The sequence below is a fragment of the Acanthopagrus latus genome, chromosome 18 (assembly GCF_904848185.1).
Source record: "Acanthopagrus latus isolate v.2019 chromosome 18, fAcaLat1.1, whole genome shotgun sequence".
In the NCBI taxonomy this organism is placed as follows: domain Eukaryota; kingdom Metazoa; phylum Chordata; class Actinopteri; order Spariformes; family Sparidae; genus Acanthopagrus; species Acanthopagrus latus.
This window is the reverse complement of record NC_051056.1, coordinates 784,777-812,440: the sequence shown is the minus strand read 5'-3', so window position 1 is coordinate 812,440 and position 27,664 is coordinate 784,777. Positions and strand designations below refer to the sequence as shown.

At 40.3% G+C, this 27,664-nt stretch overlaps 2 protein-coding genes across 6 annotated transcripts; one reads left to right on the top strand and one right to left on the bottom strand.

Moving 5' to 3' along the window:
• On the top strand, positions 1-23,914 carry LOC119007149 (MRN complex interacting protein). Of its 5 annotated transcripts, none has more exons than XM_037076561.1 (8): positions 34-177; positions 5,531-5,611; positions 6,378-6,437; positions 9,136-9,233; positions 11,527-11,569; positions 11,658-11,830; positions 20,961-21,024; positions 23,014-23,914. In XM_037076561.1, the coding sequence occupies exons 2-8, from the start codon at positions 5,609-5,611 to the stop codon at positions 23,686-23,688; spliced, it is 1,116 nt and encodes a 371-aa protein (XP_036932456.1). In that variant the 5' UTR covers positions 34-177; positions 5,531-5,608; the 3' UTR covers positions 23,689-23,914. The 5 variants fall into 5 exon arrangements, with proteins under 5 accessions (XP_036932453.1, XP_036932454.1, XP_036932456.1 ...); XM_037076560.1 differs by having other exon boundaries at positions 41-238; XM_037076558.1 differs by lacking the exon at positions 5,531-5,611 and having other exon boundaries at positions 1-177.
• On the bottom strand, positions 23,911-27,664 carry sqstm1 (sequestosome 1). The gene is made up of 8 exons (XM_037076557.1): positions 27,317-27,664; positions 26,067-26,162; positions 25,542-25,825; positions 25,305-25,437; positions 25,161-25,229; positions 24,838-24,992; positions 24,403-24,613; positions 23,911-24,298 (listed from the first exon to the last, which is right to left on the bottom strand). Exons 1-8 carry the CDS (start codon positions 27,483-27,485, stop codon positions 24,135-24,137), a joined length of 1,281 nt encoding a protein of 426 aa, XP_036932452.1. The 5' UTR covers positions 27,486-27,664; the 3' UTR covers positions 23,911-24,134.

Sequence of the window (27,664 nt, the reverse complement as noted above, 5' to 3'; positions counted from 1 at the left end):
AAGAAGAAGAAGAAGAAGAAGAAGAAGAAGAAGAAGAAGAAGAAGAAGAAGAAGAAGAAGAAGAAGAAGAAGAAGAAGAAGAAGAAGAGAGTCGGAGCCGTTTGAGAGCCGTTTGTCATGGTTCAGGAGTTCCACGTCGTCAGGTGCTTCTCCTGTCAGACATTCCAGGTTCAACAGGTAACCAAAAACCCGGAAGTAAACGCAACAACAGGCGAAAGGCAAACAGCCAGGCTAACCGGTAGGCTAACACACTAAATTTTGAGCTAACTGCTAGGCTAAAAGGCTAACAGCCGTCGGGTAATCGGAGCTCCGTCGTAGTAACCGTTTCTTCAAAATTAAAATTGTGTAGAAACTGATGTTTGTGTTTTATTTTTGACTGCAGAACTTTATTTAACATGCAGCCTAGGGTCCAAAACACGTCAGGTACAATTAGTAAACAATACCAACAACTGATCAACATTAGTTAATGTAAAAATGATGAATGAGCAAGAGATATAGTAATAAGTTTGAAATAATCTATGTTAATGTTTGTTCTAAAGTGTTTACATAATGTGGCAAAAACATTGTCATCTTTTATGAAATTTTGCATAACTTCCCTTAATTTGACTTCACATCCTGTCAGAGGTGGGAGTAAGTCACATATGTGCAAGTAATAAGCATGTCTCAAGTCTTAACCTTCAAGTCTCAAGCAAGTCCCAAGTTACTGTGATGAAAATCAAGCCAAGTCAAGTCATTGCTATTACTCAAGCAAGTCAAGTCGAGTCATGGCTAAGGTCAAGAAAGTCGCAAGAAGTTCATATTAATGTATTCTTCATATCTGCAGACACCGTAAATAGCAGAGGGTGGTTAGTCAATAATATGATGTAATTGCATAGTTGATCAATTTTAGAATTTTTTTTTAAACCCTTGAATGCAAGATTAAGATTAGATTACTATCAACCCTGGAACTGCAGCATACTGCACATCCTGACAGCTGAGAATATTACTCTCATGTATTGTTCCCCCTCCTCCTCTATGAAAGGAGGCTGAAAATCACAAGACATGTCTGTTCTGTCCTGAAATGTGTGTTCCTCTTCTATAAAACACATTCGACATCTTGGAGGCAAAATCCTTACACAGAGGGCCATAGAGAGACACAGACACAACACCTGAGGGAGAAGCAGGTCCATTGCGGACATGCACGAAAAAACAAGTGCGTTGCACCGAATATGTGCTGATTCGGTGTTTTGCTGGTTTGTGAGTGTGCACAATTCACGCCTACATTTAAAATAATGGCTTTGTGTGCACTGAAGACGCTATATCTGAAACACGCACACGCTTTAACCAAGATGGCAGCCAAAATCATCCAGGCGTGAAATAATCTTTGAATCCAAATTTGATGATTTTCGGAGCTTCCTCCTTGCTGCCTCTCCTCCTCTGATCCTGTCTGCCACAGTGCCACTCTGGCATGCCCGCCACCTGCCAGGCTTGCATGCAGTGCGTCATACAGTGTCAGAGGGCAAAGTATCAAAAACCAAACTAACGTCTCAATATGTGCCAAAAAAAAAGAAAGAAGAAAAGCCAAGACTTGCGAGTCACCTGTGTAAAGTCTCACATTATGAATGCCAAGTCAAAGTTAAGTCGAGCCTTTCATCACTGTTAGTCAAGTAAGTCTCAAGTCCTCAAAGTTTGGACTCGAGTCTGACTTGAGTCAAGTCATGTGACTCGAGTCCCCCACCTCAGCGTCCTGTTGTTTGACGCCACATCCTGTTGTTTGATGTTACTTCCTGTTGTTTGACGTCATGTCCTCATGTTTGACGCCACATCCTCTACTTTGACATCACTTCCTATTGTTTGACGTAACTGCCTTTAATTTGAAGTCACTTCCTGTTGTTTGACGTAACTTCCTGGTGTTTAAATGGAACACTTCAGCATGTTCACATCATGTACTTGATGATAAATGTGAGGACTATAATGGACCAATATTTTATAAATCTTAAGCTTAAACATTTATTTGATCCTTTGCTTTATTATCTGCACCCTTCTGTACATGACATGTTTATGTTATGAACATGAGCATGAGATCATAAATATACATACAGTAAGTTGAACAATCAGTTCAGGTGATTATAGAAAGTTGTGAGTCAAATGTTCCTTTGTAGCGTCTCTGATTGATCACAGCTGATGAGTTTAACAGGACTTCTTTGATACAGCCATCAGACCCAGACACACACACTAAGGAGCTCACTATTGAGCTCACCACCATGTAGCACATTATTGATCTGAACAAGTCAAGAAAATCACTTGGAGCCATTTCAAAGAAGTTACAGGCCCCCAGATCAACTGTACAACAAACTATCACCTGCTGCTGAGAGAAAACTGACTTGAACACAATCAGACCATGTGAACTGTGCTACGAACAAGACTGTGTCAAGAAGACAGTTCATTAGCCGAACTTCGATTCTGTCAAGAGGAGCAGTTAAAGATTTTTCTAGAGGACCAGAGGCTTGATGATGGAGATCAAAAGCAGCTGAATGAGGTGAAAATGGCTGAGAGACATTTTATTTATAGAGTTTTTTAAATTTAAACCACAAAGAAAACCGAGACAGACGATGTACAGTAAAATACAGAACAAAGTACAGAAGAAAACAAGATGAAACAAAACAAAACAAACTGCCAGCCCACAGTAATATTAACATGAAAAAATTACAGTTATACCTGTCAGTCCGCGTACTCAATCAAGATTACAGAGGTAGATGTTAAAGTCCAAGACAGAGTCCAGAGAGCCAGAATCAAGAGAAGTCAAGGAGAGGCTTGGTTGTACAAAACACAATGCAATCAGTACAAAACAAAATGAGATGGAATTATCACTTCGAATGTACTCAATAACAGGTCCCCCAGTCTTCAAGGAACTTGTGGTTAGTGTCTGACAGAGTATATCGAATTTCTTCCAAGGAGATTCAGGAAATCATATCATTCAATCAATTTTTTAAAACAAGGAGGGGAGAAACTGATTTCCACTCTTGAAGAAAAACTCATTTTGCTACGACCATACCAAACTTGAGGGTTTGTTGTAGTGATGAGGGAAGAGTGAGTGAAAAGTTCGAACATCAGAAGACTGTCAGGGATCAACTGTTTACTGTATGGCAACCTGGATGCGAGAGGACGTTGGCGTGAATATCGCTGCTTCTCAATCCGTGACAAAACAGCTTTTTCTGTTGAAAGAAGAAAGCCAAGTTGTCTTTACAAGCTCTGAGCCTGTGCTACTACCTTTGAAGCCTGCACACCTGAGGAATTGGCTCCATGGACTCACTTTTCTCCGCTGATCAGCTGTTAGCCTCACCGATCAGCTGTTAGCATAGCAACGCTAACTTATAAGCACACATATGCGATGCCCTGTGGGCTGTCCATCACTGCTCTGCTGGTCCTCCCTCCACTACAACCTCTGGGTTGCACAAAAATTGATGACTGTGTTCTTTAAGGCCTTTCCTGCTTGATGGTGAATACATTTTGATGATATCATATTTGATTTTGAAAAAATAGCAGTAGTTTGATGTCCCAGATGTCAGGCTGAAATCACTCTGAAATTAGCTCTCATAGTCACGGTTGCTAGGGCCATTGGCACACACAAAACACACACACAAAGTGAATGAGACCAGGTGGAATGATTGGAAAAAGTCGACATCTCTGGCACACTTTGACCTAGACACATCATTCAAACTTTAAAATGTAGATACATGTCCAAATTATCAACGTGGGGTTCAACTTTTTTGTAGCTTTCATAGTTTTTTCGTCACGGGGCAAAGCGCACAGCCCACTCTCGGGATTTCCTGCAGGGGAATTGTCTAGTTATTATTTATTATATAACACTGTACAAGTGGAAAATGTCATGCCAAAAAATCCTAAACTTAGGGCAGGAACAGAAAAGGTGACCCAGAGTCCCGTCACCTGATTTGCATTAATCACAGGTAGAGGAAACCGATTCAGTCTGGTCTTGGAAAAATGTAGCCAGTGGATGACTTTAAACTGAAAAAGTTGAAGTCTAGCATTAATAGAGCAAGATTTGATCCTGTTCAGTCCCTGGGCCCACAGCGCATCCAAAATCTCATCATCTGATACCCAGGCTTCTTTAATATGTAGAGAAGAGGCTGCCAAACTAAAAAGATTGACAAATTAAGAGATCAAGCATTTGGAGGTGGGAGGTTTGGTCATAAGCTCATAAAAGATGTGTTGTACAGGCATTTCAAAGAGAGGGATCAACTGCCTAACAAAATTTCTGACTTGCAAGTATCGAAAAAAATGCTGGAAAGGAGACCAAATATTGTCTGCAGTTGAGTGAAAGGCGCAAAGTGGTAGTTAATGTAAAGATCTATGATGGCGATCAAGCCTTTGTCAGACCACTGTACAAAAGCAGCATCCATCGTGCCTGGTTTAAAACAAGGATTCTGACAAATTGGAGCATAGGTAGACAGTCCAGAAAGATTCAGCACACCCTTAATCTGTTTCAAAAACTTAAATGTGTTACACATAACAAAATCATCCTCAAAACATCTAAAAGGTAGATTTAATTTAGAGAATAGAATAGAATGGCTGCTAAGGAGGCACCTACGTGCACTGAAGCTATGTGAGTCTCAATTACAGGCCACCTGGGCATTACAGGCCCAATAGTAATGACAGAAGATGGATGTGGATTTCTGTAGGTGTGCCTTAGAGATATGAGAAGGTTTGTCAGCACAGATGAATGGACTAATGATGGAATCTATCATCTTAAAGAAAGAGGCTGTAAGATATATGAGTATTTTTTGAAAGAAATACATACATTTCGGAAGAACTACCATCTCGACAATATTGACACGCCCAATTAACGAGAGAGGAAGGAGCTTCCACTTTCCTACTTATCTATCATGATTTTGGGTTTACCAATCAGATCAGAGTAATACAACTTAAAAAGGAGCTTTGGCTTCCTGGTGATATTGATCCCAAGATACATAAAGTATTCAGTGGAAACTTTAACTATTGAGGAAGGCAGAGTCGAGTTGCGTGCTGTCCCTATCTTTTTTCAGAAGGCAAATATGCATCATATACAGTTAGGAAAAATTCCATATTTCACAGAGCAATTTATCAGTCTAGTGTGAAATCAGAATCCAATTCTAGCTTAGCGGCTTCACTAAGAGCTGGAATGTTCAATGAATTGAGAAAATCATCAAGGTCGGAGTCAGTGGGCATAGATTTGGAGGTATACAACTGACTCAAAAAGTCAAAAAATCTGTTGTTAATCATTTTAGGATCAGTTATCAATTGTCCAGTGGGAGAAGAAATTTGATGTACTGCCCTGTCAGCCTGTACACCTTTTTAATTGTCTAGCAAGTAATTTGTCAGGCTTATCTCCCTGCTCGAAGTGCTTTTGCTTAAGTTTACGGATATAGCGCAGTTAGAAATGCTCAATTCTGTTCTTTTCCCTGACCGCTCTCAATAACTGTTATTAACTGGTAGGCAAGACGCATATGAAATTTGATTGCATTTTGATGGCATAATAATTATACATTTTCAGCCTTGAGCTGCGGAACTCTACTGCACTTGGTAATCGACTCACTGGGCTACCCCACATCAAGCACACTGCTGCAGGAGAATGGTGAGCTGAATATCCTTTTAAGTGCCTTGCCAAGACCTCTACAATTGCAAGAGGTAAAAGTAATAGGACTCAACCCTAGCTTGGCCAAATGACTATCCTGCCTTTAGAAAGAACAGAAAATAAAAGCTGACATGACAAACATGACAAGAAACTGGCATTTTACACACAAAAAACTAAAAACCCAAAACATACCAACAGTTGCAATGAGAACTTGGAGGCAAATGGCTGAGAGACATTTATTTAACGAAATATTAGAATTACTGTAAGTATATTTATGATCTCATGTTCAGAAGACCTACAGTAAATAAAGTGATTGAACCAAACTTCATGAATGTCGTTTTGTGACACCATAGTTTGTATTGCACTCATTGATCACAGAGACAGGAGAGCTGACATGATGAACATGTTCTTCATGAGTGATGGAAACACTGGATGTCATGTTATATGGGCTGTCAAGTTATATGTCATGTTAATGTGATGTCATTTTATATGTCATGTTATTTAAAAAAAAAAAAGGACAAAATTCTTCAACAGCCTGAAGTTTTAAACAGGAAAGGACATACTTCCCCAGTCTCTTCAAATTTAAAGTCCTAATTTGTGTCCTCAATGTGTTACTGTCCTCTATGTCCTCTTTTGCATAATCACATTCTTTATGTTAATATTAATTGCTTGTTGATATTATTTTTATTATTATTTACCTGATGATATTAACGAGACAACATGACTGCAGCCTGTCGGTGTGTTTGCCCTGTGTTGTGTCTTTCAGGTGAAGAAGGTGAACAGGTGGAGCTGTAAATTGTGTGGCGAGAAACAGTCATTGCTTCAGGTCAGAATTTAACTTTAGCTCTGTTAAGTTTCATAACCTCAGTAATGATAAGAGCAGAAATTAATAATAAAGTAATTAATTAGTTGGTCCAGAGAAAATTAATTAGTCTTGATATTCACTGAACTGTTTCATTTAATTTCTAAAGCAGAAATATTAAACATGGAGTGGTTCAGCCTCTTAATTGTGAGGATGTGTCACTTTCCTTTGTCATTTCTGACAATGAATTAAGTCTTTGAGTTTTGAAAAGTACAAATTTAAAGATGTGTAAAAAAGCTGTGTGGTTATTTTGCTGCTAATTTTCCAGGAGATGCCAAGAGAAATCAGACATCTGAATGTGTCCTTGTCATTGTATTGTGTTGTTTGAACAGAGGGCAAAGGCATACTGCCCAAACAACACAGACTCCTCCTTATAAGACCTGCCCTACCCCACCTATGATTGGTCCTCTTCGTCGGTTCCATTCTCAATGCTTGATTGTGTCACTGTTACACAGACGCTCCAGTGATGTCTGTCCTGTCTTGTTTGCTTCGCCTAACGAGCCCAGAGACACTGGCTGAGACAGCCTGGCAGTGTGTTTACCAGCGAGGACACTACAGCCCACAATCCACTGCATCAGCTCCACTGCTGGATGCTTGTTTTTCAAAGAAACTCCAGGAAAAACACAAAGCCATCAATACCTGACAACCACTGAATATACAGTTAGGAAATATTTATGTGTCTGTGACGCTGAAAGAGATTTTCATGGCCCTGGTCGTCAGCCAGAGGGAGGGACCTCGGAGGGACCTACTGCTGAGTGCTTGTTCTTGGCTGTCCTCCTGTGTCACAACCCCAGTGTGCCCAGGTTGTCCCGCTGTTCAAGCAGGGGGAGGGATTGTTACTGGCTGCTGTATCGTTCTGCACTTCTACAATCCATTGGCTACTTTTTACACGTTTAAGACGTGGCCGGCCAATTTTAATTTTACTTTGGACAGAAAGCAGACAGAGCTCAAGTAAAAAGTAAAAACAAATTGCAAATATTTAATGTATACCTATCGCATTATAAGTAAGTTATTATATATAATATATTATGAAATATAGTTAAAGTGAAACTCTGGCCTAAATGTAAACTAGGGTGGCGCTATGGATATGACACAGTTTTGATGCACAGATAAATGCAGGTTGCCTCCCTCTACATTCCTTAGAGATTTGGCGCAGATAGCACATGGTATGGTGAAGTTACGAGGACTTGATGCTTCATGGTGAAGGATTTAAATGGAAGGCACCACCATGGCCAACAGTTATGTCAGGCTGCGGCGCCGGATTGCGCACTCACCTGGTACTTGCATGTCATGCTGGAGAGAAAACAAGCAGTAAATGTCATGTCAATCGGATGATATTTGTCTGACCTCCTGTGTCCAGTGGGTGGCGCTATGGATATGACACAGTTTTGATGCACAGATATATTCAGGGTGACTCCCCCTACATTCCTGAATAATTTGGTGATGGGACATTGTATGATGAACTTAAAAAGCCTTGATGCCCCACGGCAAAGGAAAAAATGGTTTCCACCATCATGGCCACCAGGTATGACCTAGCGGAAACATTTCCATAACTTTTGATCTTCAAGGCATGAAGATGATACTGAGTTAATGTGAAGATTGTGGTGTTTAATCTGTATGACAAGAGATTTCAAAGGAGGCATAAAATGGCGTTTCACATCAAAGTTGACGACTTCCTGTTGGACTGACAGTATGGGTCTAAGAGGGTTTTTTGTGCGTCTGCTCATGACAAGGAGGAGGAATACCGGTCAGCCTCGAGGAAATGTTGGCAAACTATATATATATATATATATATATATATATATATATATATATATATATATATATATATATATATATATATATATATATATATATATAAATATATAAATATATATATATATATATATATATATATATATATATATATATATATATATATATATTTGTATATATATATTTATATATATATATATATATTTATATATATATATTTATATATATATATATATATATATATATATATATTTATATATATATATTTATATATATATATATATATTTATATATATATATTTATATATATATATATATATATATATATATATATTTATATATATATATATATATATATATATATATATATATATATATTATATATATATATATATATATATATATATATATATATATATATATATATATATATATATATATATATATATATATATATATATATATATATATATATATATATATATATATATATATATATATATATAAAAAGCCTAGGTTGCATTTTGGCAAGAGTTTCACTTTCATTTGTTTCATTATTGAAGTCATTTTCTTCCTTCCCTTCTTTAAGATATTGTGATGGTCGTATGATTGTACTATGAATTTTTGGTGTCATTGCGTCCCCCAATAATAAGCTGATGACATTTTTAATCCAAAAGGTCAAAGGTCATGTTCACTTTGACATCATAAAAGTTTCTGTCCATTATTGAATTCCTATCAGTGCATGATGAAGACAGCTGGTTAATTATTCACTGGAATCAAACATTTTATTACAGAGACAATGTTTCGCTTATCATCAATACTTTTTCACACAACAATATGACTGTTCAGTTTGAACAGGTGGGTTCAGAGGCTCTGTAATGCGACTGTGTGTGTGATTGGTTGACAGGAGTTTGGGCGGGGCTCCGGGGCTGACTGCAGACGCCACGTACAGAAACTCAACGCCATGAGAGGAACCATGATGGAGGAGCAGGAGCACCACACCTGGTCGCTATGTTAACAACCTATCCTACAGTACAGTGGATAACCTGTCTATCCAGCTGTTCTCACCTCTGTATCCAGCTGTTCCCACCTCTTGGTCCATCTGTTCTCACTTCTTAATCCAACTGTTCTCACCTCTTAATCCAGCTGTTCTCACTTCTTAGTCCAGCTGTTCTCACTTCTTAAACCAGCTGTTCTCACTTCTTAATCCATTTGTTCTCACCTCTCTATCCAGCTGTTCTCACCTCTTAATCCAGATGTTCTCACCTCTTAATCCGGCGGTTCTCATCTGTTTATCCAGCTGTTCTGACCTTGTAGCACCACATTATGTAAAAATGTAATACATTTTCAATTCATTATGTAATAATGCTGCATTTTGTAATAATCTGCCACATTTTGTTTTCTCTGGCTGCTCTGTGTCTGTGCTCGCCGCAGCTGCCTCCTCTCTCTTCCCTCTCCTGTTGCTGCTTCAGACATGACACCTGCTTTGGGACTGACCGGCTGACGATTGGCTGTTCTGCCTAAGTCCCACCTCTCTTGCTGGGTTACATGTATTGTTCAGCTTCAGCTGATGATGCGGGAACTACCGTAAAATACCAAATAATAGCAGGGCGTTTATTTGTTTCAATCTCTTAACAGACCAGGCATTTATTTGGGACAGGCGTTTAATTCCCTCCTCATAAAAATCCAGGATGCAAATGTCACAAACCTCGCCAGATTCTCTGTGAATTCTCTTGTATCCTTCTGGGCACAACGCGTGAAAAAGGCGGAGAAGAAAAACGTGCAGTGTCGGTAGTCAAATCTTCCTTGATGTTTTTTCAAAATAAATTAGACTCGGTATTTGTTTGGAACTGGCGGTTATTTACCAAAATATACACCTCCACCCAGTGTTTAAAGGGGACCACATGATGTGTATATAATGTTTTTATGTGTTTACAGCTGCTAATTTATGTCATGATATTACTGTGATGATACACAACAGTTAAATATTGAATATGTCTATAATAACATCCTGACATGTAACTGTGATTTTTGATGGGTACTAATAATAACAATCATGACAAAAAATTAACAAAGACTGCAGATCACGATAAGAAGCTGCAACTGGCAGTGAGCCTGCTTTCTTTTCTGTCAGCAGTGAAGTGATGTACTCCATGACAGAACATTATAAAATATGATAGAGATTAAAAATAATGGTACTGTTTGTACAGTGCTTTCAGAACATCACCTGAAAAATGATAACAGAATTATAGGAGTGAGAGAAAAGATACATCTCAAAATATTAAATATGTTGTCATTTCAATGTTGAAATTTTAATACCTGTTATTACGCAAGCCCCTATTAATTTTTGCTGTCATTGCCAGATCATACTGATTTTGCAGTGGCAGACTCTCTAAACAATTAAATGGGAACAATTTCAATAAATAAACAAGCCTTTTTTTTTCCAAAAAATAGTTATTTTCGTTTTTTCGTGAATTACACATGGGGCCAGTAAAACTCGAAACTACTGGCCAAGCAGGCCAGTAAGAAGAAATGTTAGGTTGGACACTGCTTAGGTAAGAACAAATCCTATGAACACTACGGAGTACGAAGTACTGTTACGCACATTTCAGTGCCGACATGTTGGCATGGTTGCGTTATATTTTCTTGTGCATTTCAATAAAATACAATATTACAGTGATAATTCTGTCTTATTTATTATTTAATTTTTTTTTTTTTTAAATTATTTTTGGTAATTTACAGAGAATTTTAAATTTTAAAATTTATTAAATGTGCCAATGATTTAACATTAATTAATTAAGTGAATTGGAAACCATGCCATCAATTAGTAACCTGGCGCACGCTCTCAATTTACGAGGAGGTGGCATTCATCAATATAGGAACACAGCTGAGAACAATTCTGAATTGAACTGATGAACCTGATGTAGGGTTTTCTTAAGGAACATGTTAAGAACAACTTAAGAATGAAACTAAGAAGATTCTTAAGATATTGGTGAATGAGGCCCGATGTCGTTCTGATGGTATAATATTTTTTCCTAATTAAGACATCCATTTTGGTGGTTTATTACATAATGCACCAAATTATTATGTTTTCTTGATTAAAAAAAAAAGGGCAACACCTGCATTTTGTAATTACTGATGCAATATGTAAGAACTTATTACAAAATGCGGCAAAGTTTATTACATATTGCGTACAAATTGAAAATGTATTACATTATTACATAATGGGGCGTTATTACATAATGTAATCTTAATCCAGCTGTTCTCACCTCTTAACCGCTCTGATGTTTGTTCACAGGACACAGGTGGAGGCAGACAGTGAGGATGAACCCAAGGAACAGGTGAGCATGCTCACACCCAGGTGTTGCTCCTCTAGTTGTTTTACCACTTATTCTTATTCAGAGCTCTGTTTCCCTTTGACTGTCTCAGGTGACACACACTGAGGTGAGCAGCTGGAGCAAATACCTGGACACACCTGAGGGGATGGAGCTGAAGGAGGACGAGGAGGAGAATGTTTTGATGGACAGACAGCAGCTCCATGGCAACAACATGACGGACAGGTGTGACTGTAGAAAGTGTTTATCCACCTACCTGTCATTCAGGTAGGTGAAAACCTGCCTTTTTTTCTATTTTTAGGCACAGTCTATGGAGTGGTAGCAATTTCATTTCACTGTTGCTGTACTGTAAAATTGCATGTCATAAATTAAAGCTGCAAGCAGCGATGAAAGGGCCCTTGCAGTTCACGCGCGTCAGGGCATGCTGTTGTCGATGCATGCTGCCGCCGGGCTCGTCCACCCAACACCTTTTGTTTAGGAAGTTTTTCCTTTATAATTTGGTGGGCTCCTCCTGCCGGTATTACATTAATGACAGTCGAACTGTCAAAAATGAAGCACATGATTATTGAGATGCGCAGTGCGTTTCATGTGTCTTGGGGCTTCTTCATGCCACTGTTAATTTTGACAGCAAATTCTGATTTAGTCTTAGTCTTTTGAATAACACACCAATTAGTTTTAGTCATATTTTAGTCATCTGAAATCTTTTAGACTTAGTCTAGTCGACTAAATATCATAAGAGTTTTAGTCTTAGTCTAGTTTTAGTGAGTGGTAAATCTCTCTCTCTCTCAGTTCAATTCAGTTCATGTCGTGCCATGTCATGTCATTGTCCGTAACTGCTTATCCCTTTCCATGGGGTCGCGGGGTGTTGCTGCTGGAGCTAATCCCAGCCTTGACTCAGGGCGAGGGCAGGGTACTCCCTGGACAAGTCACCAGCTCTTCAGGCCCTCACTGATGAGCAATGTGGGGTTCAGTATCTCGTTCAAAGACACTTCGACCTGCAGCTCAGCCCTGCCCCGAGCCCGGATTTGAACCAGTGACCTTCCGATCGCTAGTCTGAGCTACAGCCCCCCTCAATTCAATTCAATTCAATTGGCTTTATTGGTATTAGGTAACACTGTACATATTGCCAAAGCAGGGGTTTGGAAATAAAATAATAATAAAGGAAAACAATATTTACAATAAGTTACTTATAATCTATACTGTTGGTAATACTGTAACAATGATTGACTCAATCATAGTCTCAATCAATCAGTCTTAGTCTGTAAGTAATTAATAACAATGAATCAATCAGTTTGTGTCAACTGAAAATGCGCGCTCTCTCTCTCTCTCTCTCTCTCTCGTCAATAAATGTCACTTCAATTTGGTGTTTTTGCTCTGCACACTTGGCAAGGTGTGCCTAGATGTCAGCTCTTTGTTTTTGTCCTGGACCTAGCTCTGACATTTCTGTTGTGCATGAGGCATGCCACTTTCCTCGGACCGGGTGCACTGCAAAACATTAATGCTAGCGTCTTGCTAACGAGCAAAGTCAGCTGAAATCTGCTAAAGCTGTGCAACTAAATATCATGTAGACAACCTAACTCGTGTGGAAATGTCCACAAAACTGTGCGAAGTTCTGCAAACTCGTCTTTGTTATCCTTCTGTGTAAATGCTGCTGCCTGTTTGGCTTGCCGCGGCTTGTTAAAATGACTGCTGCTTCTGCATCGGTCAACCTACCCTCGCTCTGATTGGATCTCTTCTCCATTCGTCCCTCCCTAACATTTTCGTCTGGTTTTTATTTGCTGACTTAAGTGTCAGTTATATTTCGTCACCGTCTTCATCATCATATCTGACTTTTTATTTAGTTTTCATTTAGTTTTCATCCGTGAAAAAGGTTTGTTGACGAATATTTTTCGTTGTAGTCTTCATCAACGAAATTAATGCTGCTTCATGCAACACCTTCCTTTGATAATTTAATTGGCTGCTCCTGCCGGTATTAAATAATGCACGAAGTCAGAATATCTAATGAAATCAGAATAACTCCCTGTAATTTCCAGAAAGAACATATAATGAGAGGAGTAAACTCTGTGAACTTAGAGACTCTTAAACAGAGGTTTGTATCCATTAGCAAGGCAGCACTGCCCTCTGGTGGAGACAGTCTGTCCACTCATAAGAGAAGACAGTCAAGCTGTTTTTAGAAAATGAAGTACATTATTATTGATGTGTGTGTGTGTGTATATATGTATATATATATATGTGTACATGTGTATATATGTATATATATATGTGTACATGTGTATATATGTATATATATGTGTATATATAGAGATATATATATATAGAGATATATATAGATATATTTATTTACATATACATGTATATTTATATATATATTTATTTATATATGTTTATGATATCATCAAGGACAAGAATTAATTTATTGAGGAAAGGAAATATGTACAAAACATAATCTGCCAACACAACAAACGGGAAGCTCACAAGAAGCCCAAAATCCTACAGCACCGCAAAGTGTCTGTTTTTGTAGACATCTGTGGTGCACTGCCCTGTATTTCGGAATTGCCTCTCATGTGTCTGCAGCGTGGCGCAGAGCTCGGTGAGCTCCCGGCTGCGAAAGGACGGAGGTCACACAATCCATCCAGACACCCCGCCATCTTGTGCCGTCTTCCTCTTCAGACATCAGGTCTATTGGTGGCATACTTCCAAAGGTCCACCTCATCCTCAGCTAGCCCTCTGTCTCACTTCCAGCGGCTGTAAAAACAAGCAATAAGGACGATCAGTACTGCGCTATGCTCTGCAGATGGACACAACGCATTTATTAATGTGCCCGAATATTAGTCACATTGACCAAAAATGGATCTAATCTAATAAATCTAACCCTCTTTGTTCTCGAGTGACTCCGAGCTGAACTCCTCACAGCTTCTGCCTGCGATGCAAGATCTGGTTGTTTGTTGTCCTGCGTACTGTCTCGTAATGTCTTACAGACAGCTGGAAAACAATTAAAAGAGAGTGGTATAAATAAAGAAATGTAAGTCACAGTAAAATTTAACGAGGGAGAAACCAGTACCAGTTACTTACACACAATGGCATCATTATCTGCATCAAGTAAATCTTGACTTGCAGATATAGCTCCAAGGTAATAGGAGGTCACAGCCTTGTTGTGAGGCGAGATTAGTCTGTGAAAACACAATGCTTGCAACGATAAACCTAAAAAAGAATAAATAATCTTGTTCCCATAACATTGGCCATTGCTAATGACATACACAGAAATTAATCCAGCGTACTTTCATTAAATAAATCAATTCAAGCTAAAATTAAAGGGTCTATAATTAGGCTATACTGAGCTTCATCTATTTATACCAGAGATTTTCTTAAAATGAAGTTAACACCTTTTAGAAAAAGGTCACTTGTGGTAAAACTCCCCCTGCTACCCTGATTTGCATTTGTATAGCTCACAGCATTTTCGTTTACATGTTAAAGCCTCCCCTAGAATCACGGGGAGTGGTCATGTGGGAACAACTGCCAAGCGATGCCCACCTCAATTTGCGACAATTCACGGCAGTTTTCGGCGTTCCCTGCAAATTGCCGCGTGCAGTCACAAACCTGAAATTCCACGTCAATCCACAGTGCGGCATACTGACGAAAATCCCACTTTTCGTGCAGTGGGAGTGGCCTATACCATGATACTCAGCACAGTTCACTGAACGCGAAATCAGTGCAATCACCTGGGAGGAGTTTGAAAAAGTAGGTTTGTGACATTTGTGGAAAAAAAAGGTAGGTGGAAATGGGCCTATATGACGAGATTCAGCACATTCTTCGACAAAGAATACGTGAGTTTTAGGCTAAAATGCACTTTCCTTGTTTATGGCGCCTAGTGGTGGAAATTGAGGACGACAATAGATTATGACATTTTTCTGCAGGTGTGACGTATATTCCAAGTTTGATGAGTTTTGGGGCATGTTCAGGCAGTGAAAAATGCACTCATTTGGGACAAAAAAGTGGGAATTTGTAAAATAATAGGGACCTTGCAAGTCGAGACCTGCTTGGGCCCTAATAATAAGAATCACAAGAAAAACAATAGGGGGCTTCCGGTGGCGCGTTAGTGAAGATGGCAGTGTAACTGCAGAGCTCTGGTATCAGCATTAAGTTTCTCGCTCAATCTGGTATAATTCATTTTACTTTTCATTAACCAAGTCGTAAGAATGAGCGGGGAAAGACCTAAAAGACAACAAAAGGGACGAGGCACGCTTGCTGGACGAGACACAGAGAAAGAGTTTGGAGACGATGAAACAGTACAAGATGGAGGCCATGTGGAAAGCGAAAGCTTGGGCACCATACGGGAAGCTGTAAGTGCAGTTGTAACTGCTGGAGTGGACACTCTTAGAACAGAGCTAAAAAAGAGCTACTGGAATTCCGTAAATGTTTTAGGGAGGACATTAAAAAGCAAATGGACGAGTTCACGACAGAAATACACCGAAAAATGCAAGATATGACTGGTCAGTTAGAAGGAGTAGCAGAGCGGGTTGAAGAGATCGAGAAGAACCAGGCCAGTACAGAGCGGTGGGACATTGGAGTTAAGGGTGCGCTCACTCAGTTACTGGCTAACCAGCGAGCACTGCAGGATAAAGTGACTGAGATGGAAGGCCACTCACGACGCAATAACATCCGAATTTATGGTATTCCTGAGGAGGCCGAGGGCACCTCCGCAAAAGCATTCGTGGTGGATATGATAAAGACCCAACTCGTGGACAAGATCACATGTGAGAGTAAAGGAGACGACATCACGGAGGACACGTTAGCCAAATTGTTGCCATGGGAGGTGAATGAGTCGCGACGTGGCGGAGACAAGGAGCAGTTCCAGCAACATGTGCGTGAGAGACTGAAGGAGTATCGCAGGACGGAGACGGACACTGCGGTATCGGAGGAGGAGTAATATAACGACATCCCTTTTTTTTTCTTGGAATATGTTAGATTTGCTGATACCTACAGACTGTAAACAGATAGCCACCAGCCTTTCTTTTTCATTGTTACTGAGGGAACCCACTCTGTGGCTCTGCCCCTCTTATTGCAAAGGTGATATGTCGCCTTTCTTGTTGAAAGTTCTGTTATATGATGTGTATAAGAGTTTTAACATTTTTCTTATTTTGTTTATTACTCCTCTTTGTTTTTTGAGGTCTGGGAAGTTGCAAGTAATTGATAAAGATGGTGTATACAATGCATTATCAACATTATAACATACTTTCTCTTAATGTAAATGGACTGAATAATCCAATTAAACGTAGCGAAATGATAGCTAAAATGAAAAAAGAGAAGATAAATATAGCATTTTGGCAGGAGACACATGTCTGCGCTTGAGCATGACAAATTGAAGAAGCTTGGTTTTAGGAATGCTTTCTTTTCATCTTATAGGAAAGGGAAAAAAAGAGGAGTTTGTATATTAATTTCAAACTCCACCCCATTTGAATACATATCTGAAATAAAAGATAAAGAGGGGAGGTTTATCCTGGTAAAGGGGAAAATAGATCAGAAGGAAGTGACACTACTTAACATTTATGCTCCCCCTGGGACTGAATCTTCATTCTTTAGGAAAATTTTTGATTTGATTGCATTAGAGACATATGGAACGCTTATCTGCGCTGGGGATTTTAACGTAACTCTGAATCCTGTGCTTGATACAACTAATTTTAGCAGGAAAAAGAACTGTTCTGAAAAATGAATAAATAGGGCCCTAAGAGAACTAGGATTGAAGGATGTGTGGAGGACCACTCATAGACATGATCCTGGGTACACTTTCTACTCAGGACGGCATGCAACTCATTCAAGACTTGACTATTTCTTTATGTATGATAAAGATCTCTATAGACTCAAAGACTGCAAAATAGGCCAGAGGGACCTCTCTGACCACTCAGGGGTTTATATAACTATACATTTTGAGGGTAGACAGCGTAAAACACTCTGGAGGCTTAATACTGGACTCCTAAATGATGCTAATTTTCAGGCTGCGATGGTGACAGAATTAGGAATATATTTGCAGGAAAATGACAATGACGATGTTAATCCTAGTATACTGTGGGATGCTTCTAAGGCTGTTCTGAGGGGTAAAATCATAGCCAGGACAGCTATATCAAAAAAGTTAAGAGCTCAAACATTTTCAAACCTGCAAGAAAAACTGAAGGATCTTGAACAGCTCCGCATAACTAATAGTAACCCTGATATTAATCAACAAATTAGAAATGTTAAACAGGACATAGATAAAATACTAAGTGAGGAGGTGGAGAAAAAGCTCAGATTTCTGAAACAAAGGTACTATGAGGCTGGTCCTAAAGCGACCAGGCTATTAGCTTGGAGACTTAGAAAACAACAAGCAGAACAAACTATTCATAAAATAAGAGACCCAATAACAAATAAGATTACTAGTCATCCAGATGGTATACAAAAAGCATTTGAAAAATACTACAAAGCCCTGTATACTAGGAGGGAACAGGCAGAAAAACATACAATTATTGAATTTCTGAATTCATTGGATCTTCCTAGCATAGGTAAAGAAGTTAATAATAAACTAATCATGCCAATATCAAAGGAAGAGATAGACAAAGCCATCTTAAGTCTAAATAGCAATAAGTCACCGGGCACAGATGGTTTCCCCCCAGAGTGGTATAAAGCCATGAGAGAACACCTTGTCCCCTTCTTGGAGACTTGCTTTAACTATATTCTAACTAAGGGATCCCCTCCCCCATCCTGGAGAGAGGCCTTTATATCGGTCATTCCCAAGGAGGGAAAAGACAGGATGGAATGTAAAGCATATAGACCAATCAGCGTGTTAAACACAGATTATAAGATATATGCCACCATCTTAACGAAGAGATTGGAAACTGCAATGCCTTTGTTAATAGACGAAGATCAAACAGGATTCATTAAGAATAGACAAACACAAGATAATATCAGGAGGACCCTCCATACTATGGAACACAAAAACAGAGAAAAACTTAGTTCCATGGTCTTGAGTTTTGATGCTGAAAAAGCATTTGATTCTGTTGGGTGGGAATTTCTTTATTTGACAATGAAAAGATTTGGTTTTTGTAAAAAAATTTATAAGATCCATTCAAGCACTCTACTCTTCCCCTATAGCAAGAATAAAGGTTAATGGGAGCTTCTCTGACGCTGTGGCCTTAGAACGAGGGTGCAGGCAGGGCTGCCCTGCTAGCCCGAGCCTCTTTAATCTATTTATTGAGCCCTTGGCCCAGGCAATACGACAGGAGGATAAAATTACAGGTATCACCATTGGGGGAAATGAATACAAAGTGAGTCTGTATGCAGATGATGTCCTAGTTACATTACTGAACCCAGAATCTTCTCTCCCGGTCTTAATGAACATGTTGGAAGTATATGGAACATACTCTGGCTATGTTCTTAACGTTAGTAAAACACAGGTCATGACATTCAATTATACACCGACACAGGAATTAATCTTACAATATAACTTCAACTGGAACTCAAATAAAATGAAATACCTAGGAGTTAATTTGACTAAGGATGAAGCAAGATTATTCAACGCTAATTACAGCAGTGTTAACAAAAACATATATGAAGACTTGAGAAGACGGAGTGTCCTTCCCCTTGACCTTGGTGATAGAATTAGATCAATCAAGATGAATATTCTTCCTAGATTGTTATACCTTTTCTCATCTCTCCCTATAGAAATTTCCTCAAATCAATTTAGGAAATGGAATATGCATATTTCACAATTTATATGGAACAATAAAAGACCAAGAGTAAGATTCTCCACCCTTCAGTTGCCTAAAGAAAAGGGAGGCATGGCCCTCCCATCCCTACAGGATTATTACATATCAGCTCAGCTGAGACCTCTTATATACTGGTGTAATCCCTCTTACGAAGCCAAATGGAAGACAATAGAGTTCTCTTTAACAGATATTCCAATCCAATCATTCATAGGATCTATTTATGGTAAACAGAGTATATTACAGACAAATAGTCAGTGGGTGAATTTTTCACTGAAAATATGGTTAGAGGTTGTTCAACGATTCCATCTACAGAAGGAAGTCAATTTACTCAGATGGCCAGCATATGATCCTAATTATAAGCCAGCACTGTATGATGTTAGATATAGACAGTGGGTTTTTGCGGGCATTACTGCTTTATGTAAAATAGTTAAAAATGGGAGACTGGTCAGCTTTGAAAACTTGTGTCAGACATTTGGACTATGTAAACAGGACTTTTTTTTAGATATTTACAGCTCCAGGATTATGTGTGTAAAGAGTTTAGAGGCTCTGACCAGAAAGAACTCCCAATAATTATTCGACTATTTGTTGATGCTTACAGTTCAAACAGTACAAAAGGATTGATTGGTAGACTGTACAATGGCATATCATCGTTAAATGGGCACACCACTACGTATATCAAGGAACGCTGGGAAAAGGAACTGGACATTGAAATAACAGAGGACACATGGACAAATGCTTGGATAACACAGTCTTCTACCACCAACTCACTGGTTTGGAGAGGCTTTTGCTGGAAAAACCTCATAAGATTCTTTATCACACCAAAACAAAAAAGTAAACAGACCAATACGCAACTCAGATGCTGGAGGGACTGTCGAGAAACGGGGGTTGACCATGCCCACGTGTTCTGGTCGTGCCCTCTAATACAGAACTTTTGGATGGAGGTTGCAGCAACTATTGCAGAAGTCTTGGGGTTTAACGTCGAAACCACATTCACATCTCTATACCTGGGGTGCCTCCCAGAGGAACTATGTAAAGACGATGAATGAAGGTCTTTATTGACATTGTGAATTATCTACACCTCCTTGAGCAGATGACCTATTCCTTACGACTTCAAAAGGAGATAGGGGAGAAAAGATGGGGAAAGTGGTCCATTTACATGGCTCAACAGCGATGTTACTGTACAATATTGAGTAATGTATGTTGATTTGTGAGAATCTTTGGGTTTTCTGTTTTTTCTATTTAAGTGCACTATATTTTCCATGACCTCCTTTTATTTTGTTTTTGTTGTTTGGTAGTCTGTTGTTGTTGTTGTTGGTTTTTTTTTGTTCTCTTTTAATGTGCAATGTTATGCAAATACCGTATAAATAAAAAGTTTTTTAAAAAAAAGAAAAACAATAGGGACCTCATAGGTCGAGGCCTGCTCGGGCCCTAATAAACCTTTGAATCTTGAACACACCTGTAGAGACGGACAGGTGAGGGACATATCAACTTTACAGTGTTCAGTATATTAAATGTCTGTAAATGATGAGTCATGAAAATTGTTTGTTTTCCAAGAAGAGAAGAAAGATATTAAAACACAAACATGTCACTGAGTCTTTACAGTTCATCTTAACTGTTAAAAAATGTCAGAATTTTGATTTAAAGTCTTTGTGCTCTGACAGGAAGAGGAAGAGAAGAGACCTGTGGACAGACATACAACAACAGGACAGACGGACACCTCAACAGGTAGCATGCTAACATCACCAACAACACTAAAGCTGACACCTCAGTGACAGTTTTTGAGTCTTGGTGCTCAGATGTGTCAACACATCTCACATCATTCTGCAGATTTTAACCAGACAAAAATGTTATATCAGCATATCAATACGATTATTGTAAATTAATCAATTTAATTTTATCATATTAAAGTCTGTGTAAAGCAGAAATAAATTTGTGTTATGAGTTTGTCATACCACAGAAACATGTGTCATTGACCACTGAGCCAAATTTGAAAGATTAAAAAAAATTGCTAAGTATATAAAATTAGGTCTCAAAATCATGGAAAAACAAGCACTTCTCTCTGCTGTGAAACGCTGGGGGCGTGTCAGATAGAGGCGCTGGAACCATGCCCACGCGCAGGAGGGGAGCCTCCGTGTACTGTACAAGGACATAACCTACAGTTACAATGTAAGCTAGCAGCAGCATCGGATGGACCCAGCCCGACCTGTTTGAGCCATCAGAGCCAGAAACTGACTCTGAGTCAGACACTGATAGTGCTCAGCCTCGTTCCTCACAGTCCATGTTTAACATTACACACAAACATAACACCCCAGTCTACATATAATTCCTTGTCATAGCTATATTGGTGCACATAAAATATTACTTGTGGATTATCATTGTACTGTCAGATGGACTCCGCTCAGGGAATGAGGCCAAATCATGTCATGATTACATTTGCTAACATTACATGGGCATGACAGGATGTACGGTGTAAAATCACTTTCAGGATTTGCACCTTCAGCAAAATGCATTTAATTGCCAAAATACTACTATTTATAACACACAAAAGCACACACTTACACTTAGAGCTTAGATCTAGCCCAAAAAAATCAAGGCTCCGACTCAACGTGCACGGGCTGGGCTGGGCTGGGCCGGGCTCTGTAATTATGAGCCCAGGCCCGATTTAAACCCTACATTTTTTTAATACGTGGGCTGTTATAACGGACGTTCTCAAGCTCCATGTTGTACTTACACTACACAATCAGTGATGCTGGTAACGCGTTAACTCTAATCTGACCACTTTTTTCAGTGAGGAGTAATCTAACGCAGTAATATTTCCAAACCACTAATCAGATTAAAGTTACTTATTCAAATCACTGTTGCTATTATTTTTGTCATTTTCCTCAGTACAAATATACATTTTTGCTTTCTTCTTGCGTCTCGGGGAGTGACGTCACGTGAGCGAGGAGTCACGTTTTCTGCATGAGGACACACACTCACGTGTAAAACCACGCAGTGGCACAAACAACATGGAGGGAGGAGAGAGATGCGCCTTTTGTAGCTGGAAGTACCGTCATTATTTTGAGTTATTACAAAAAAACACACACATTCACAAATGCTTGATCAAGTGCTGGCCCCACCCGGCCCGCGGTCCGGTTCGGGTCAGCGCAGAGAATCTAAAGTCTGGATCCAGGAGAGAGGAGAGATGCAGGAGCGATGTGGAGGAGACATGACTGGTTAGCTGACTGGTTGACTGGTTAGCTAGCTGCAAACTATTCTAAGAGATGCTATCCAAGACTCAAGAGCAAGCAGAAAAACCACCGAAGCTAATGCGCTGAGTGTATTTATATAGCTTCCGCAGCAGGGCCGGGTTTATGCAAATCATGGCCACGTTACGTAATGCGGCCATGATTTTCTGACCAGCCCATTAAATGCTGAACACAGAAATCTTGAAACACAGTTTGTGAGCCTAGCTCCAAAATTAAATTCTAAATGGTTGAATGCTTTTTACGTTTTAAGGAAATACATTTATGACCTTTTTAATGTGTTTAGAAGAAAATGGCTGAATTTGCTTTACATGGACTTTAATGACTGTTTGAGAGCGAGTTGTCATCTCAGCTGAGCTTTCAGGCAGTGTCGATGGTCTTCATCCTGTGGTCAACAGTACATTCAGGTTCATTGTGATGATGACACAGTGAACATTAATTTTAACCTCTTGACTTCCTCTGCCTGCAGTTAAACTGTTTAAGTCTGATGAGCCCCATAAGACCCTCGGATACAACCAGTCCTCCCAGTCTGAACCGGACCAGTCAACCCAGTCTGAACCAGACCAGTCATCCCAGTCTGAAACTTACCAGTCCTCCGAGTCTGAACTGGATCAGTCCTCCGAGTCTGAACCGGATCAGTCCTCCTAGTCTGAGACATACAATTCCTCCCAGTCTGAACCGGACCAGTCATCCCAGTCTGAAACTTACCAGTCCTCCAAGTCTGAACCGGATCAGTCCTCCTAGTCTGAGACATACAATTCCTCCCAGTCTGAACCGGACCAGTCATCCCAGTCTGAAACTTACCAGTCCTCCGAGTCTGAACCGGATCAGTCCTCCTAGTCAGAGACATACAATTCCTCCCAGTCTGAACCGGACCAGTCCTCCCAGTCTGAACCAGAACAGTTTCATAAAGACAACTAATACTCCAAGTATGAGTACTGGTTTGGTAAGCAGATGGGCGCCATTCCTCAATCATGATCGTCAGATGAATGAGGTGGGGGAGGGGCCTCCCATAAATGGGTGTAGTCAGTCAGTGGATGGAGCTGCCTCTCTGTCTAGGCCCCTGCTTCATGTTTCCTCCATTTTTCAGAGTGGAGACGAGTTCATCTTTGACGATGACTTCCTGGCAGGGGAGAGGAAGTAAACTGACTAATCAGTTATCAGTCAGTCGATCAATTCAGCACAGAATGATCTATATCCATTCACTGTGCGTGCATCAGAGGGAAGGAAACAAAGCAACCCAACTGTAAACATGAACATATTGATGAATGTACACAACAGTAAACATATAAAACCCACTGTTGTATTATAGTTTTATTGTCTTCTTTGTGTATATTTACATTTAAATAAAACAAAGTTCGACAGGTTCATTTCTTCATGTTTTTATTGTTCTGAGTAGCAGAAACAATCAATAATAAAGACAGTAATCAACAAGTTAGGTATTGATTCAGACAAAATATTGATTATAACAGTGATCAGATTATAAAGTTAGATTAGAGTAAACAACAGGGACGTGACTGCAGGATAAATGAAGGTAAGTTTTCAAGGTTTCGTAGATATGGTGACATCAGCAGTGACATCGCAATGACATCAGGGCTGGTGTGGGCGGGGCTGTTTGGCGTACTGGATAGCGTCCAGTGCAGCACCAATGTCGAAGTCTTTGGCCTGAAGGAGATGAGTCAACCAGCCACCTTCATCAGTAAAACCCATTGACAGCATGAGAGACAAGGACTCCACCAGGCGAGGGTCTGCCTCTGTGTTTGTGTGTGTGTGTGTGTGGGGGGGAGGAGGGGTCAGAGATCAGCAGTGAAATCACACACCAAAATTAATCGATCAGACAGTTAGGTGCTGGTTTTACCTTGAGGCAGGTGAGGGTACAGAGCTGCCTCCCTCAGACCTGTTGGACCTGAGGGAGGACCCTGCTGTCCAGAAGGAGGACCCTGCTGTCCAGAAGGAGGACCCTGGTCCTGGTTCTCGTCCCCTGGCTGGAGGGACTGCAGCTCCCCAGTGGATGGGTCGACCTCTCGTGGGCTCAGGTGAGTCCACTCTTCATCGGAGTCTTTGCACACCTGAGGAGCATACACTGGGTCAGGTCCACTGGTTCACACCAGCACACAGAAGCACCTGTGAATTCACACCTGTGTGTCCATGATGAGATCACATCAGATTTCAGCAGGTTAACCCTGAATAATGTGTTGGCTGCCATCACATTCATGTTCATATTGAAGCACTCTCTCCTGAACACACCACAGGTGTTAGCTGGTCTAAATAACTCTGATGATGATGAACTGACCTTTGACCCCTTGCTGTCTCTGCCCTCACTGCTTCCTCCACCCTCACTGCTAGCTCCACCTGTCTCCATGTCCTCCTTCACCCCCCCTGTCTGAGGGGGAGGTGTCACCTTAGTCCTGTTGCCCTCATGCTCCACATCGATGTCCACGTCGATACCTGCACACAGACATGACATCACTTTATGTTCACCTCACCTGTCTAACAGCAAACACACTTTCTTCAGCCGCACCTTTACTTTGAAAAGATAGCATCACTTCCTGTTATCAGCTCATTTCAAACTGCCAACCAGGAACCTGCACTGATCTCAGGTGTAACATTACTCACCCAGCGGGCTCAACATGGCCGCTACACCCTCACCGATGTTCTTCAGGAAGTCCACATTGGCCTGAGAGGCTGCGGACAGAGGTCAAAGGTCACTGATGATGTCACTTGAAAAGAAAATTTCAATAAAAAGTTTTTGACACTGACCAGAGGGGTGGGTGCCATCAGCAACGGGTCTGGATGGTCCAGTCTGGTCCTGGTCCTGGTTCTGAGAAGGGTTCAGGTTCTGGTTCCACATGCAGTGTCTCATCCTCTTCATCCACTTCCCGCGAGGAAACCACTGCAGCCAACAGTAAAGAACAGTTCACCACAACATCGTGTCACAGAGCTGGGATACAAACAACCAGCATTACAGACAGTGTCATCACTGGTGGGCGTGGTCACCTGTAGTGGGTGCCAGATGGGCAGCAGAGCGTGCTCAGTGTGCGTCCCTCGAGCCTGGCAGGCAGAGCACAGATCATAGTTGGGACAAACAGAACACTTGAAGCGAGTTCCCACTACGGCGCCATCACAGCCATCGCAGGTGACGTTGGGGTGCAGGGCTGGAGGCGGGGCCATATGAGGGGGCGGGACCTGAGGAGCTCCGGGTGGTGGAGGAGGAGGAGGATGACCAAAGGTGAACGGAGGGAAGGCATGAAGAGGAAAGTCCCGACGGTGCTCCTTCTTTTCTGAAAGAGTTTCATGACACTTTATTTAAACAAACAGTCTGGAGCAGCATTAAATGTGAATGTTTACAGGTGATAGGTGTTCAGAGCTCCTCACGTCTCAATAGTTATCAACAGTGGACCTGACGCGCTCATAATCTGTATTTAAAAAAAACCCAAAACCCAAAAAAAAAGATCTCTAAATGTTTATTATTTCTTTTTATAGTAATAAAGGAGAGGCTTATGTGAGTTTGTGTGTTTGTACCTTTGATGAAGATGCGGAAGGTGTCGTCCTTTGTGCAGCCCAGACCCATCATCAGTTCATCGTCAGAGGAAAACGCCACCAGGTCGCCATCTTCATCTGAAATATACACAAAGTCATCACCATCATATTAATCTTCATCATCATCATCATCATCATCATCATCATCACCACCATGTTTATTAAGCTGTTTAATAAGCACAAGACAGAAAGTTTCACTTGTGATTTTTTTTTGTGGTCATTTTAGTTTCTGTTGAAAAAAACGAGCACACCTGAGCCTAGTTTGACATGACATCAGATATTTGTTTTTTTGCTCTGAAGTTTTCTGGCTTTGAGTTGTTCAGACGTTTACACACAAAGCAGGCGCTGCGGCTTCTCAACAGGCATGATATTATACGTCATGATGATGACGTCTGTTTGTTTTTGAGGTGTTTCCCTGGTGTCCCTCTGTTAATCTAAACCCGCAGACAGTTTAGAATCATATGGATGCTGTTACAATGTGTTGTGATTGAGATCCTGACCCACCAAACATCATGGAAAGTGTCAAAGTTAAGTTTTTCACTCTAAAATAATAATCTAAATCTAAATAATCGCTATCAGCAACCTGGATGCTGTCTGACTCTCACCTGTGGCGAAGGAGGCTGGTTTCTGGGGGAAAGTTCACTTAAGTCTTGGTTGGAAGGGCTAACCATTGCAGTGATTTATTTGCAAGACAAACAGTTGGTGAGTAAAAGTAACAAACTTGCAAAAAAGTTGGTTTTAACATAACTTAAAATCCTTACATGTGTTAAGGGAGTCTGGTGTTAGAGAGTGTGCTGTGAACATCAGCAAACGCGTCATTTATATGACAGTGAAGAACACCTATGCTCACAGGACCCGCCCACAGCAGGTGTCAGTCTGCACACCTGAACTTGTATTTCAAAGATTTTTTTTCAGTTTCGGCCGTACAAAACCGGAAGTTTCACTGTAAAGAACCCCACCAGAAAAACACACGATATTAACTACATGTTGAGGGAGCGTTCATTTCTGATAAATTCATATTTTACATTAAAAAAACGGTCGAACTGGACTTTGTAAAAAGTAGTATATGTATGTGTTAACACACACATACTACGTTATTACAAAGCCCTGCTCTAACGTTTTTTTTAAAGTCAAATATTGACTTATTCTAAATAGATAAACATATGAAGCCTCCCTCAACATGAAGTTATAGTCGGGCGCGTGTAATTCTGTGTCGGTTTATGTGTAATTACCTCTGTAATACATGTTGAAGCCGTTGTTCTTCAGGTTACTAAACACTCCTGCTGTTTTCCTACTCAGGTATTCGAAGTTGCTTGAAACATCTTGATCCACCGCGAACCTTCGGACCTCTTTCACAGCCTCGTCCTTCCCCAGCAGGTAAGCTTTAACCGTCACCGACATTTCGCTCCAGACAGCGGGCACACTGCAGACCCTGAACCGGGACAAAGTGAACCAGATTCCGGGCAGAAAACACACACTTTGAGAGGCTTTGAGACTCTGAAACAAAGTGAGAAACTTTGTGACGCAGCTTTAAATCCTCTCTGCCTGCTTCATGTTTACTTCCGTACAATACGTCACCG